This window comes from Moschus berezovskii, chromosome 23, assembly GCF_049115385.1.
Source record: "Moschus berezovskii isolate FMDL1 chromosome 23, NW_MosBer_1.0, whole genome shotgun sequence".
Lineage (NCBI taxonomy): Eukaryota > Metazoa > Chordata > Mammalia > Artiodactyla > Moschidae > Moschus > Moschus berezovskii.
In genome coordinates this window covers 40,461,626-40,476,393 of record NC_142482.1, presented here as the reverse complement: position 1 = coordinate 40,476,393, position 14,768 = coordinate 40,461,626, and the positions used below count along the sequence as shown (strand labels likewise).

The 14,768-nt window shown below is 38.8% G+C and overlaps 2 protein-coding genes across 2 annotated transcripts; both read left to right on the top strand.

The window, feature by feature from the left end:
- The first annotated feature begins 7,478 nt into the window (after positions 1-7,478).
- Positions 7,479-8,433, top strand: LOC129543644 (olfactory receptor 14J1). Its single transcript, XM_055406871.2, is given in 2 exon segments — positions 7,479-8,212; positions 8,214-8,433. Coding segments are annotated over 2 exon segments (954 nt in total).
- A 4,535-nt stretch (positions 8,434-12,968) lies between these two features.
- LOC129543327 (olfactory receptor 14J1-like) lies at positions 12,969-13,931 on the top strand. Its single transcript, XM_088831302.1, has one exon. It carries the CDS (start codon positions 12,969-12,971, stop codon positions 13,929-13,931), a length of 963 nt encoding a protein of 320 aa, XP_088687428.1.
- Positions 13,932-14,768: the final 837 nt, after the last annotated feature.

Here is a 14,768-nt window from a genome sequence, read left to right as displayed (position 1 = left end):
ACTTGACTTCACATTCCAAGATGTCTGGCTCTAGGTCAGTGATCACGTTATCGTGCCTATCTTGGTCGTGAAGATCTTTTTTATATAGTTCTTCTGTGTATTCTTGCCACCTCTTCTTAATATCTCTGCTTCTGTTAGGTCCCTACAATTTCTGTCCTTTATCGAGCCCATCTTGGCATGAAATGTTCCCATCGAATCTCTAATTTTCTTGAAGAGAACTCTTGTTTTTCCTATTCTGCTGTTTTCCTCTATTTCTTTGCATTGATCACTGAGGAAGTCTTTCTTATCTCTCCTTGCTATTCTTTGGAACTCTGCATTCAGATGCTTATATCTTTCCTTTTCTCCTTTGGTTTTCGCTTCTCTTCTTTTCACAGCTATTTGTAAGGCCTCCTCAGACAGCCATTTTGCTTTTTTGCATTTCTTTTCCATGGGAATAGTCTTGGTCCCTGTCTCCTGTACAATGTCACGAACCTCCGTCCAGAGTTCATCAGGCACTCTATCTATCAGATCTCGTCCCATAAATCTATTCCTCACTTCCACTGTATAATCATAAGGGATTTGATTTAGGTCATACCTGAATGGTCTAGTGGTTTTCCCTACTTTCTTCAATTTCAGTCTTAATTTGGCAATAAGGAGTTCATGATCTGAGCCACAGTCAGCTCCTGGTCTTGTTTTTGCTAACAGCAAATGTTTAAGCAGGTTTAGGAAAGGCAGAGGCACCAGAGATCAAATTGCCAACATCCGCTGGATCATGGAGAAAGCAAGAGAGTTTCAGAAAAACATCTATTTCTGCTTCATTGACTATGCCAAAGCCTTTGACTGTGTCGATCACAATAAACTGTGGAACATTCTGAAAGAGATGGGAATCCCAGACCACCTGACCTGCCTCTTGAGAAACCTGTATGCAGGTCAGGAAGCAACAGTCAGAACTGGACATGGAACAACAGACTGGTTCCAAATAGGAAAAGGTGTATGTCAAGGTTGTATATTGTCACCTTGCTTATTTAACATATGTAGAGTACATCATGAGGAATGCTGGGCTGGAGGAAGCACAAGCTGGAATCAAGATTGCTGGGAGAAATATCAATAACCTCAGATATGCAGATGACACTACCCTTATGGCAGAAAGTGAAGAGGAACTCAAAAGCCTCTTGATGAAAGTGAAAGAGGAGAGTGAAAAGTTTGGCTTGAAGCTCAACATTCAGAAAACAAAGATCATGGCATCTGGTCCCATCACTTCATGGGAAATAGATGGAAAAACAGTGGAAACAGTGTCAGACTTTATTTTTTTGGGCTCCAAAATCACTGTGGATGCTGATTGCAGCCATGAAATTAAAAGACGCTTGCTCCTTGGAAGGAAAGTTATGACCAACCTTGATAGTATATTAAAAAGCAGAGACATTACTTTGCCAACCAAGGTCCGTCTACTCAAGGCAATGGTTTTTCCTATGGTCATGTATGGATGTGAGAGTTGGACGGTGAAGAAGGCTGATCGCCAAAGAATCGATGCTTTTGAACTGTGGTGTTGGAGAAGACTCTTGAGAGTCCCTTATACTGCAAGGAGATCTAACCAGTCCATTCTGAAGGAGATCAATCCTAGATGTTCATTGGAGGGACTGATGCTAAAGCTGAAACTGCAATACTTTGGCCACTTCATGCGACGAGTTGACTCACTGGAAAAGACTCTGATGCTGGGAAAGGTTGGGGGCGGGAGGAGAAGGGGACGATGGAGAATGAGATGGCTGGATGGCATCACCGACTCTGTGGAGATGAGTTTGAGTGAACTCCGGGAGTTGGTGATGGACAGGGAGGCCTGGCGTGCTGTGATTCATGGGTCGCGGAGAGTCGGACACGACTGAGCGACTGAACTGAACTGATAGAGCTTCTCCATCTTTGGCTGCAAAGAATATAATCAGATTTCGGTGTTGACCATCTGGTGATGTCCATGTGTAGAGTCTTCTCTTGTGTTGTTGGAAGAGGGTGTTTGCTATGACCAGTGCGTTCTCGTGACAAAACTCTATTAGCCTTTGCCCCGCTTCATTCCGTGCTCCAAGGCCAAATTTGCCTGTTACTCCAGGTGTTTCTTGACTTCCTACTTTTGCATTCCAGTCCCCTATAATGAAAAGGACATCTTTTTTGGGTGTTAGTTCTAAAAGGTCTTGTAGGTCTTCATAGAACCGTTCAACTTCAGCTTCTTCAGCATTACTGGTTGGGGCATGGGCCTGGATTACTGTAATATTGAATGGTTTGCCTTGGAAACGAACAGAAATGATTCTGTCGTTTTTAAGATTGCATCCAAGTACTGCATTTCGGACTCTTTTGTGACCATGATGGCACTCCATTTCTTCTAAGGGATTCCTGCCCACAGTAGTAGATATAATGGTCATCTGAGTTAAATTCACCCATTCCAGTCCATTTTAATTCACTGATTCCTAGAGTGTCTATGTTCATTCTTGCCATCTCCTGTTTGACTACTTCCAATTTGCCTTGATTCATGGACCTAACATTCCAGGTTCCTATGCAATATTGCTCTTTACAGCACCGGATCTTGCTTCTATCATCGGTCACATCCACAACTGGGTATTGGTTTTGCTTTTGCTCCATCCCTTTATTCCTTCTAGAGTTACTTCTCCGCTGATCTCCAGTAGCATACTGGGCACCTACTGACCTGGGGAATTCCTTATTTAGTATCCTATCATTTTGCCCTTTGATACTGTTCATGGGGTTCTCAAGGCAAGTATAATGAAGTGGTTTGCCATTCCCTTCTCCAGTGGACCACATTCGGCTGTGGTCCATGTGATCAGATAGACTAGTTTCCTGTGATTATGATTTCAGTGTGTCTGCCCTCGGATGCCCCCTCGCAATACCTACCGTCTTATTTGGGTTTCTCTTACCTTGGTCGTGGAAAATCTCTTCACAGCCGCTCCAGCAAAGTGCAGCCGCTGTACCTTACCTTGGAGGAGGGGTATCTCCTCAAGGCCGCCCCTCCTGACCTTGAACGTGGAGTAGCTCCTCTTGGCCCTCCTGCGCCCGCGCAGCCACAGCCTGTTGGACGTGAGGCAGCTCCTCTCGACCGCCGGCCCTGGCCTCAGGCGTGGGGTAGCTCCTCTCAGCCACTCTTCTGCGCGTGGTCGGCGTCTCCTGCGTCTGCGCCGTCTAGTGTCTATTTATTAGAGGAGCACTAGAAAATTCCCAACGATGTCAAAAACAAATCAAAGCTTAGGTAATGTGCACTACATAGATTCCTCTTTCCTACCATGTGTGAAATCCCATTTTAACATCTACCTTCTAATTCCTTTGGGATGGCATAATTCAGGAAAATAAAATGTAAGTCTAAGTGATGAATGTCTTTTCTGGATTGACAGAGTTTTTAAAAAAACACTTTTTCCTACTTCTTGCACTCTTCCTCTATGCCGTGTTTTGAGATGACTGCATCCCAAGATAGATAAAATCTGGATCCCACAGTTATTGGAAGGAAGGAAGCACCAACTTCCCAAGTCAGATTTTATGTGCATAAGAAATACAGTATTTTGTTTTAAATCACTGGGATTTGGAATTGATTTATTATTGCAGCAAAACCTATGTTACCTTGACTAATGTAAGTACCATACACATAAAATCCCAACTGTAAGAAATTGTTTTATTTAAATATAATTGTAAAAAAAATGCTTAAAACTGATACCTGCAGTAAATATTGCAGTTAGGTAAAATATCAGTATTCCCACTATGAATCATGTAAAATTACTAGAAATATAAGCCACTTTTGTTCATGCTGCCCCTTACAACAATAGTCTTGTTTATAAACATAAGCCAGCACATGATTTTCTGAGTTAGAATTATAAAATTTAAAAACCCTAAATTTCTTTCTAAATCTACAGCTTGTTTGGTGGAGAGGATTATATAGAGAACAGAAACCAGCGAGCAGGTTACATTAGTTGAACTTGTACAAAAAGATGGCACTACTAATATAAAGGTATCCAACTGAAACTTTATCACTCTTTTTACCACAAATACTTTGAGTTTTCATAAAGTAAATTCTGGGGAAATTTTTCAGTTAATAGCTACATTTGACCATAGCCTTAGGACCACTCGCTTATGGCAATAATTCTACAGGAATCTTACTGGTTATTTAATTTTCTAGATTAAGGAGTAGCGGGAGAAAAAAAAAACCTGTTAAACGAGTTCTAGTATTTTAATTCTCAGTATTCAGAAGGAAAAATAGAGTGGGAATAGTTAGGTCTTTCTCCTCAATCACACAGCACTAGGTTCTAAGTCAGCAAATCCTTGAAAGTAAAAGGGGAATGAGACTTCAGGTCTTAAATTCCTCACTCATCTATCTGTGACATGTTCTCAGACCATAATTAAACTAGAAATCAGCAACGGAAAGATAACAGGAGAATATCCAAGCCTTTGAAATTTAAGTAATATTCCTCTAAGTAATCCATGGATCAAAGAGAAAATCAAAGGAAATTAGATAGTATTTTTAGTAAGTGAAAATAAAAATGCCACATATCAAAATTTGTGGGATGCAGTGCTTAAAAGGTAATACTTATTATTAAGTGTTCATTTTTAAAAAAGTATAAAGATCTCGAATCAATAATCTAAACTTTTACCTTAAATAAAAAACCAAAAAAGAGAAATGAACCCACATAAAGTAGAAACAAAGAAATACTAAAGAAAAGTATAGAATTCTGATTTAACCCTCCCTGCAACATTTCCCCTTTGGTAACCACAAATTTGCTTTCAGTATCTGTAAGTATGTTTCTGTTTTGTAGATAAGTCTGTTTATTATCTTTTTAAAATGAAATTCTACATATAAGTGATATCATGTGATATTTTTCTTTCTCTGAGTTACTCCACTTAGTATAAAAATCTCTAGGTCCATCATGTTTCTGCAAATAGCATTATTTTGCTTTTTTTTTTTTTTTACATTTAGAAGTAGATGTAAGATTCAACATTTTAAAACTTTTATTGTTTAAAAGGTAGATCTCATGTTTAATGTTCATACCTTAAATGCCTTTCCCATTGTCATAGGTATTTGAAAACAGAATATGTTCATTTTTGGATGTATTACCCATCTGTGGTAGCCTATTGTTAAAATAGTGAGTGGATTATCAGGTTAAGAGTTATTTTAGTAAAGATATAGTGTTTGGATGAAGCCTAGACTCAGTGACAAATAAGTCTTCTTTTAACTCTAATTGCCTTTGATTCTGTAATTTTGTATGAGTTTATGTAACAATTACTAAACATTCTCTTTTTCAATGAGGTCCATACAAATACACATGACTTCATGGGTAACCAATAAAGTTAAAATTGATCATTCTTACTAGAGAAACTTAAGTCTGAACTTATACTACAGAAAATAAATTATATATGTTGTATATTTTTCACTCCCTGGAATGCAGAATCTAAGATTCAGTTCAACCCAGATGATAATTAACTACTTTTCACTGAAGCAATCCTTGAGGGACAGGCCCATGAAGTCCCATGCTTGAACTCATAGTGTTTACGTGAAACATCAACCACACTGAATAAGTTTGTTCCCTAGTGCCTGGACAGCACTGACTTCGTGGGCTGTCCACAGGCTCATGGGTATCAAGGGCTCAGTGGGAAGTTAAAATGTCTCTGGGTCTATGCTTACTGTTTAATCTTATATGAAAACACCTCAGTCCTTTCGCTACATGAAAATTACAAAGATCAAGACACCAGCTCAATTCTAGAATAAAGATGTTCAATTTTAGTATTAAAAGAAATTGGTTCCTACTGACTAAGATCAGCTCTGGTGAGTGAAACTTCTCTATATTTTATGAAACATTTTATAGCTGTGCGCCAAAATTTCTGTATTTCCTTTCACATTTCATTTGTTTTTTAAACCACATTTTTCATGCTTTTGTACCCATTAGTCCTCCCAAACGCTTCTAGCTAATCCACAAATGACCGTCACAATAGTAAATTCAATACTTTTATCGTTATTTTAAATTTCCTTTCTTAAATTAATGAATCTATTGTACATGGGGGCTTCTCTGGTGGCTCAGTGGTCAAAATCTGCCTGCAATGCAGGAGGTGCAGGAAATGCGGGTTTGATCCCTGGGTTGGGAAGATCCCCTGGAGAAGGACTTGGCAACCCACTCCAGTATTCTTGCCTGGAGAATCCCTTAGACAGAGGAACCTGGTGAACTACAGTCCACAGGGTCACAAAGAGTCAGACACAACTGAAGCAACTTAGCACACGTTGTACATTATTTTTTTTCTTTTAAAACATCTTCCATTGGCTCTATGATGTCACTTCTTACAGGTTTTCTTCTTCTGTCTCAGTATGACTCAGTCCTCTTCTCTGCTGCTGCTGCTGCTGCTGCTGCTGCTAAGTCACTTCAGTCGTGTCCGACTCTGTGTGACCCCATAGACGGAAGCCCACCAGACTCCCCCGTCCCTGGGATTCTCCAGGCAAGAACACTGGAGTGGGTTGCCATTTCCCCCTCCAATGTGTGAAAGTGAAAAGTGAAAGTGAAGTCGCTCAGTCGTGTCCGAACCTTAGCGACCCCACGGACTGCAGCCTACCAGGCTCCTCCATCCATGGGATTTTCCAGGCAAGAGTACTGGAGTGGCTTGCCATTGCCTTCTCCGGTCCTCTTCTCTACATCTATTTAAATGTGATGGTATCTAAAAGTCTATCCTCAGACCTCTTTTCTGTCCTTTTTTGAACTCAAAAGTACTCTTGTAAGAGCTGCTGCTGCTGCTAAGTCACTTCAGTCGTGTCCGACTCTGTATGACCCCATAGACGGAAGCCCACCAGGCTCCCCCATCCCTGGGATTCTCCAGGCAAGAACACTGGAGTGGGTTGCCATTTCCCCCTCCAATGTGTGAAAGTGAAAAGTGAAAGTGAAGTCGCTCAGTCGTGTCCGACCCTTAGCGACCCCATGGACTGCAGCCTACCAGGCTCCTCCGTCCACGGGATTTTCAAAGCAATAGTTCTGGAGTGGCTTGCCATTGCCTTCTCCGCTTGTAAGAGCACTCTTACTGAATTGGGGATGTTTCAAGCACTGCCATAGTCTTCTGAGTTCCAAATCTTCACATCCAACTTTATGGTTGGCACACCTCCGACTGGGCTTCTCCCATCAGAACTCATTTCTTCTCCGAATCATCTCCCTGTCACTGTTACCTGTTTCAAAAAATAGGAAAATTTATCTTTCATCTGCACATTCATCAACCATCAAGACTTTATCTGCTTATTATCTCTCCAGAAAATTCTCATAACTTTTTTCAACCTATGTGAAGCTGTTGATCACATTTAGAAGTTCAGTTTTTGAAAAAGGGCTAAAGATTTTTCTGAATTAACTATCACCACATTCCCATGAAGATAAATTTGTTTTGATTTTAGTAGCTCTTTGCTGAGTACACTTAGTTACTTGACTAATAGCTATATCAATATCATACATTCTTTCCTAAACAGAGTCAATCTTGCTATCTTCAGACTGACCATGGCCAACCTGACCTCAGTGAGTGGATTCCTCCTCATGGGGTTTTCTGCTGACCGTAAGCTTCAGATTTTGCATGCACTGCTGTTTTTGGTGACATACCTGCTGGCCTTGACAGGCAACCTCCTCATTATCACCATAACTACCTTGGACCATCGCCTCCATTCCCCCATGTATTACTTCTTGAAGCATCTCTCTCTTCTGGACCTGTGTTTCATCTCTGTCACAGTCCCCCAGTCCATCGCAAATTCACTTATGAACAATGGTTACATTTCCCTTGGTCAGTGCATTCTTCAAGTCTTCTTCTTCATAGCTCTGGCCTCATCAGAAGTGGCCATCCTCACAGTGATGTCTTATGACCGGTATGTAGCCATTTGTCAACCACTGCAATATGAGACCATTATGGACCCCTGTGCCTGTAGGCATGCAGTGATAGCTGTGTGGGTTGCTGGGGGCCTCTCTGGGCTCATGCACGCAGCTGTTAACTTCTCCATACCGCTCTGTGGGGAGAGAGTCATTCACCAATTCTTCTGTGATGTTCCTCAGATGCTGAAACTAGCCTGCTCTTATGAATTCATTAATGAGATTGCAGTGGCTGCATTCACAACCTCAACAGCGTTTATCTGTTTGACCTCTATTGTGCTTTCCTACATTCGCATCTTCTCTGCAGTGCTGAGAATTCCATCATCTGAGGGAAGAACCAAAGTCTTCTCCACCTGCCTACCCCACCTATTTGTAGTCAGCTGCAGGCTTTGAGTTTCTAAGGCCCCCTTCTGAGTCCCAGTCGGCTATGGATCTCATGTTCTCCATCTTCTATACTGTGATACCTCCAACGCTCAATCCAGTTATCTATCTAAACTTACGGAATGAAGCCCTGAAGGCAGCTCTGAGGAAGATACTGTCAAAAGAAGAATTCACTCAGAGAAAGATGCATTTAAAAGTCATTTTTAAACTCTAAAGTACCATACAAATAAAAGGTACTGTTATGTTTCAGATTGTAGGAGAAATAAATCTGATTTCTTTCCAGAACTCCCTTCTAACTTTTCTGTTCTTTACAGTCTTCTCAAAACATAATTCTTCAGAATTTAAGATGTTATGGTTCCAGGGATATTGGTCTTCTTTCCACAAGTTCAATTTTTATTTTTAGGCATCTTACAGGATTTTTTCTGAAATAAAAGGCAATTAGTTTGGGACTTGGTGAGCATAATTTAAAGCTGGCTTTTAGAAATACATGTGTATAGCTGAGTCCCTTCGTTGTTCACCTAAAACTATCACAACATTGTTTGTTAATGAGCTATACCCCAATAAAAAATAAAAAGGCTTGAAAAAAATAAAGTTGGCTTTTAACAAATAGATTCCAGACTGCTGCCAAATAAGCTGATTGTGTTCATGAGATAATGTATCTATGGTGCATTATGTGATTTCCAAGAGACATCCAGGTTTTTTTTGTGCATTAAGTACCCATATTAATTTTCCCTTCCTTTTATGTATTATAATAGCTTTCTCCATAACTATTTATTCAGCCTCTAATAAATGTCATGTACATTACATGCATTTTTCTTTTAATTTTATCAAGCAACTGTTCTACCTATGCCCCATTCTGTCAATTAGGACAGTAAATTTAGAAGAGATTGATTTCTTGAGACTTCTCAAAGAATAGAAAATATTTGATTCAAAGTGATATTTGTCTGATTCCAAGCTCACTTATTTACCTCTACTCGTTGCAAATGATTTGTTTCTCCATGTGAGTGTGTGCTAAGTCACTTCAGTCACGTCCAACTCTTTGCGACCCTATGTGAGTATATGTGTTTTTTTATCATCTGTAAAAATAAGCATATTCTACTATTATACACTAATGAGACAGGCTTCAGCAGAATGCTGTGTAGCCTTTAGAACAGTAAGTCTATGTCCTTACAGCTTCAGAAGTCTTTGTAATATAAATTGAATAAATTTATAGTCATATGATTATTACTGAAAATATTAATAATGTATATAAAAGATGGTAACAGAATTCAGAAATTACAAAACAATATTGTGGACTAACATTCATTTTTAAGTATGCTTATAAAGTAGTTGCATATACTTAAATAATAAATTTTAATGGACTGGGCCTCTTTATGAGATTCTCAGGTACTGTTGCTAAATTTGTTTTAGGATCTTTTAGTAGATAGTTTTTTGTTTATTAGAGACCACAATGGTTGCCCAAAATAACTGTTCAAATCTGAGATGTAATGCATAGGCCTCGATCTCTATAAACACTGATTTCTAGTTTCCCAGGACAACTGACATTAAAAATTTCTTTTAATGTTTAAAATATTGTTCACCTTTCTGGAATGCATGATTTAGCTATTACAGTGGTTCTCCAAATGTGACTTTCAGTCCAGCAGCAGCAGCGTCAGGCAGTTTGTTAGGCATTCAAATGTGTGGAGGTAACATTAAACCTTCTGAATCAGCATTACTAAGTGTGAGGTTTCAGTTCAGTTCAGTTCAGTCGCTCAGTCATGTCTGACTCTCCGCGACCCCATGAATCACAGCACGCCAGGCCTCCCTATCCATCACCAACTCCCGGAGTACACTCAAACTCATGTCCACAGAGTCGGTGATGCCATCCAGCCATCTCATTCTCTGTCGTCCCCTTCTCCTCCCGCGCCCAACCTTTCCCAGCATCAGAGTCTTTTCCAGTGTGAGGGTTAGGTACCTATGTTTTATCAAGTTCTCTGGGTGATCTATACCTCTACTAAAGTTTGCAATCGTTGGAAAAGGGACAAAATCCCCACAGTTTATCAAGTCACTTCCCTTCTGTGTGAAAAGTTCTAAGTTCAGGTGACAGAGAGGTAGAGAAAATGAAATAGTCTCATCATTCAGTTCAGGTTTCCATTACAAAAGATGGAGGAAAAAAAAAATCCCAACAGCAACAGAAACCTTGGATTCTCAAGGGAAACATGTTTTAAAAGATGTCATTATAAATGAAAAAGGTCAGAATTTTGTGATCAGCTTTCATAACTACCCACACACCAATAGTGGCTGTGGTAAGTTTTACAATTTTGAAAGAGAAAAATATTTTATGGAAATTGACAGAACCTCATATTCTTCACATTGAATTTGAAAAAGCAAGACTTTTATTCTAACAAGGAAAGTTAACTTAATAAAGGTCATATATTTAATTCACATGAGTATATTACAAAGTGAGCAATTTAAGAAAAGTCATATATTAAGAAAGGTTAATATTTTATATGTTTACATAAACATTCGGTAAAGAATTGCACTATAACATGCATAGTACTTATACTGTACTATAACAGTATAGTAATTGTACTATAGTGGTATCATAGTCTCTGATATCACCATGAACCTTGAATAGATAATTGTTCAGTGTAATTTTGCCTTTTTTCCCCAATGTTTCTGCATGTCTTTCATAAATAGAGATTTTGATGTAAGCAGTGGTATGAATTGCAAAGAAAAAGGTTTGGTACTTAGATTCAATTCTGTCACTTAAGTTATTCTGAACCTTAGTTTTTTCTTTTAAAAAAGAGATTAAAATGCTTAGGCTATAGAAGATAAAAAAATAAAATGAGACATATTTTATGACAGACTCTAGCATGGTGTCTGTCTCATGAAAATGGATGCTCAAAATTTTTCAGTTTATTTCCCAGACTGTTGATAAGCACTGGTGGAAATTTGGCAGGCTAAAATACTTAATGTACCAATAATAAAATTAAGTATGGATAATAAAGTCATTTATTATTTTATCAGTTCAAGGAAAAGGGGGACAAAAAAACGGGCAGCAACTGCCTCTCCAAGGCAGAAAGGGAGAAACTGTTGAAAGCATAGCCTTTACTCTTTAATTCTTTCTGTTTTCTATTAGCTGTGGGAAGCTTTAATAAAAATGGATTAAGTGGGTGATATTCTAGATTAACTTTGAAATTCACATGCATAGAGAATTTGGCAGCCAAAACAAAAGTTTAAAATTTAAATTTAATACCATACAAATTTGTAAATCTAATACTACTGACCCCTGCCAGACAATAGAATGTAGAAGGGGGGCATAAACGTTGAGTCATTCTTCACAGAGGAGGTGTGACTTCTAAGAACATGAATTAATGAGACACACACACAAAAATTTCTGGTGCGATTTCACATTTGTTGTTCAGTCTCTAGCCATATCTAAGAGAATCTTATTTAGATCAGCAACCCCCTCCTAACCTCTCAGCAGTCTGAGAGGCTTTTGTGAGTTAATAGCCTCTCTCATTTACTTTCCTTTTCTATTCTCTGATGTCAAACTTTCCTGTTCACAGTTCATATTTATTCTGTCTCCCTCATGTCTCCTCTGACGCCCCTTCTACTCCTGCCCTCAATCTTTCACATGGTTCAGAATAAAACTCAAAGAGATTGCTTCATTCAGCATTTTTTTCCCCCAGCTGCTGCCTAGAACTCACCGGCAGAGAAAAAAATTAAGGAATATGAGAGGATCGTGACTAAGTGACTGGTCAGCTCTCATATACTGAGGTATATTTTAATGAGGGGAGAACTTTTGTTTATCTCGATCCTGCAAAGCCCAAAACACTATACAATGGCCTAACACTTGATTTATTTATTTTCTGAATTGTAGACTACTTTATACTTCTTCAGAGTCTCTTTCTGAAGTTGTATATTGGGTTTTTGAAAGTTTTCCTTCCACACTGAAAGCCACCTCTGAGCAATCACTCTTTCTTCCTCTTCTTTGCAAATGCCTTTGCATGTAGTAAACAGTCAATACATACTTAATGACTTTAGCTGAAGACAATGTGAAGAGGAATGAAATGAAATGAAAAGAGAAAGCTGTAAGGTACTAGAAGAAGCCCTAGACAGATTAAACACTAAATATGATAGTGAAATGTAAGTATTCCCTTTAAAAATTTTTTTGTTCTTGATTTCAAGATGTGTTTATTAAATAAAATGCTAACTGGAAAGGCAATAACTGCATAATTTGGTCCTTGGCCTCACAATTTAGGGCTTTTCTCTGTAATAGAATGCCTTGCCAGGGAAGAACCTTAGGTATCATCCCATTCAACCACAAATCTTCTAAAGAGCCCTTCAGTCTACTAAAATAGAGCAATATAATCTGTCCAGTTTTGAGAAACCACTAATCAAGAGCTGATCACTGAATTTCTGTTCTTGACTTAAAGTGAAGCAACAAGTTTTACCTTGTGGAAATGGAATAGTGTTTTTAGTGGTGGAAATGCAACCATTTTTCTGTGACAGGACCAGTGACTCTGATCACATTTGCACTCAGGTTTACTGGTGTTTTCTGTAAGCTCCCTGAACACAAGATATGTATATCTTCATCTTTGAGTTCCCAACATCTAGGGCACAGCTGATGAATGACAAGTACTCAGAAATTAATTGTTGAAAGAAGCATTGATGAATAAATGAATAATTTATTTTAACATCTCTCTACTGCATTTCCTCCATCCTCTTTATCTTCCAGCTGCCAACACAATTTGTACCTTCAAAATGGTTATGGCAAATGTAACTACAATGAGTGGATTCCTCCTCATGGGGTTTTCCAACAACCGTGAGCTGCAGATCTTACACGCATTGCTTTTCTTGTTAATATACTTATTAACCTTAGCAGAAAACCTCCTGATTATCGCCATCACAACTCTGGACCAACATCTCCAAACCCCAATGTACTACTTCTTGAAACACCTTTCGCTTCTGGACCTCTCCTTCATTTCTGTCACGGTCCCCCAGTCCATTGAAAATTCACTGACAGGCAATGGCTATATTGCCCACGGTCAGTGCATACTTCAGGTTTTCTTCTTCACATCTTTGGCCTGGGTTGAGGTGGCCATTCTCACAGTGATGTCTTATGATCGCTACGCTGCCATTTGCCTCCCACTGCACTACGAAGTCATTATGGATCCCAGAGCCTGTAAGCGGGCTATGATAGCTGTATGGCTGAGTGGTGGCATCTCTGGAATCTTGTATACAGCTGCCACATTCTCCATCACATTCTGTAGGGCCAAAATAATCCACCAGTTCTTCTGTGATATCCCCCAGCTGGTGAAGCTCTCTTGCTCCAGTGATTACCTAGGCGTGATTGGAGTGACTGCTTTCATGACCGTGCTGGCGTTCATCTGCTTCGTCTCCATCGTTCTCTCCTATGTGCAAATCTTCCCCACAGTTCTAAGAATACCCTCTGCCGAGGGCCGCTCCAAGGCCTTCTCTACCTGCCTGCCCCACCTCTTTGTTGTGTCACTTTTTCTTTGCACAGGCATTTTTGAGTTCCTCAGACCAACTTCAGACTCTCCAACTGCTTCCGACATTATCATATCCATCTTTTATACAGTGGTGCCCCCAATACTGAACCCTATGATCTACAGCTTGAGGAATGAAGCCATGAAGGGAGCTTTAAGAAAGTTACTGTTGGGTGGTGAATTCACCAGGAAAACCACATTTTTGTCCTGTTGTTGATGGCTGTCCACTATTACACACAAGGAGCATGTTTAATGACTGGAATCCATTATATATAAATGGTAAACACTGCCAAAGAGTCAGACAGGACTGAGCAACTGAGCATGCCTAAAATATGTATATAGTAATGTTCGGGAAAAACAACACTTTTTTTCCTGTTGATAAACCAAATACTATAACCATAATCATAATGGAAATGCTTCATTTGACATTTTCAATTTTTTAGACACTGAAATAAGACTTTTTGTTATTCTTTCAAATTAAGAGAAAATAAATGATTATATATAATATTTTAATGTAGGTCCACTACTTTCCTTTTCCTCCCAATACATATAGACATGCAGACACAAACATATATCAGGTCATATCAACAAACATAGCACTTTTGGAAAAACAGCATAGACAAAATTACAGCAATAATAGTGATAAATAGTGATAATTTATCCACAATTCCACTCACCAATTGTTTAATTCCAAATGTCCATTTAAATTTTTATCTTTTAAATGCCAAGTTTACATACTGGTACAAACATATACAATTATTATGCATATTTACATAGTTTTACTAATATAATTTTCTTGAATACACAGAATTCAATGGAATTCATATCATAATACATTGAACCATTCACCTATTTTATACATATACTTTTTTTCCAATTATTCATTCATGCTAGAAATTTAATTTCTACTCTTCATAATTTCGTGGCATGGGATTGCTGAGTCAAAGCATGTGAAATGTTAAGCTGCTTTGAATATGTGACTATACTGTTTTCCAAAAATGTTAAATCATTTTATGTGGCTATTGGGAATGTGTGGCCATGTCAGTTCTACATG

Excerpts from the sequence above, each read along its gene's own strand:
- LOC129543327 (XM_088831302.1), top strand. The coding sequence starts at position 12,969 with ATGGTTATGGCAAATGTAACTACAATGAGTGGATTCCTCCTCATGGGG.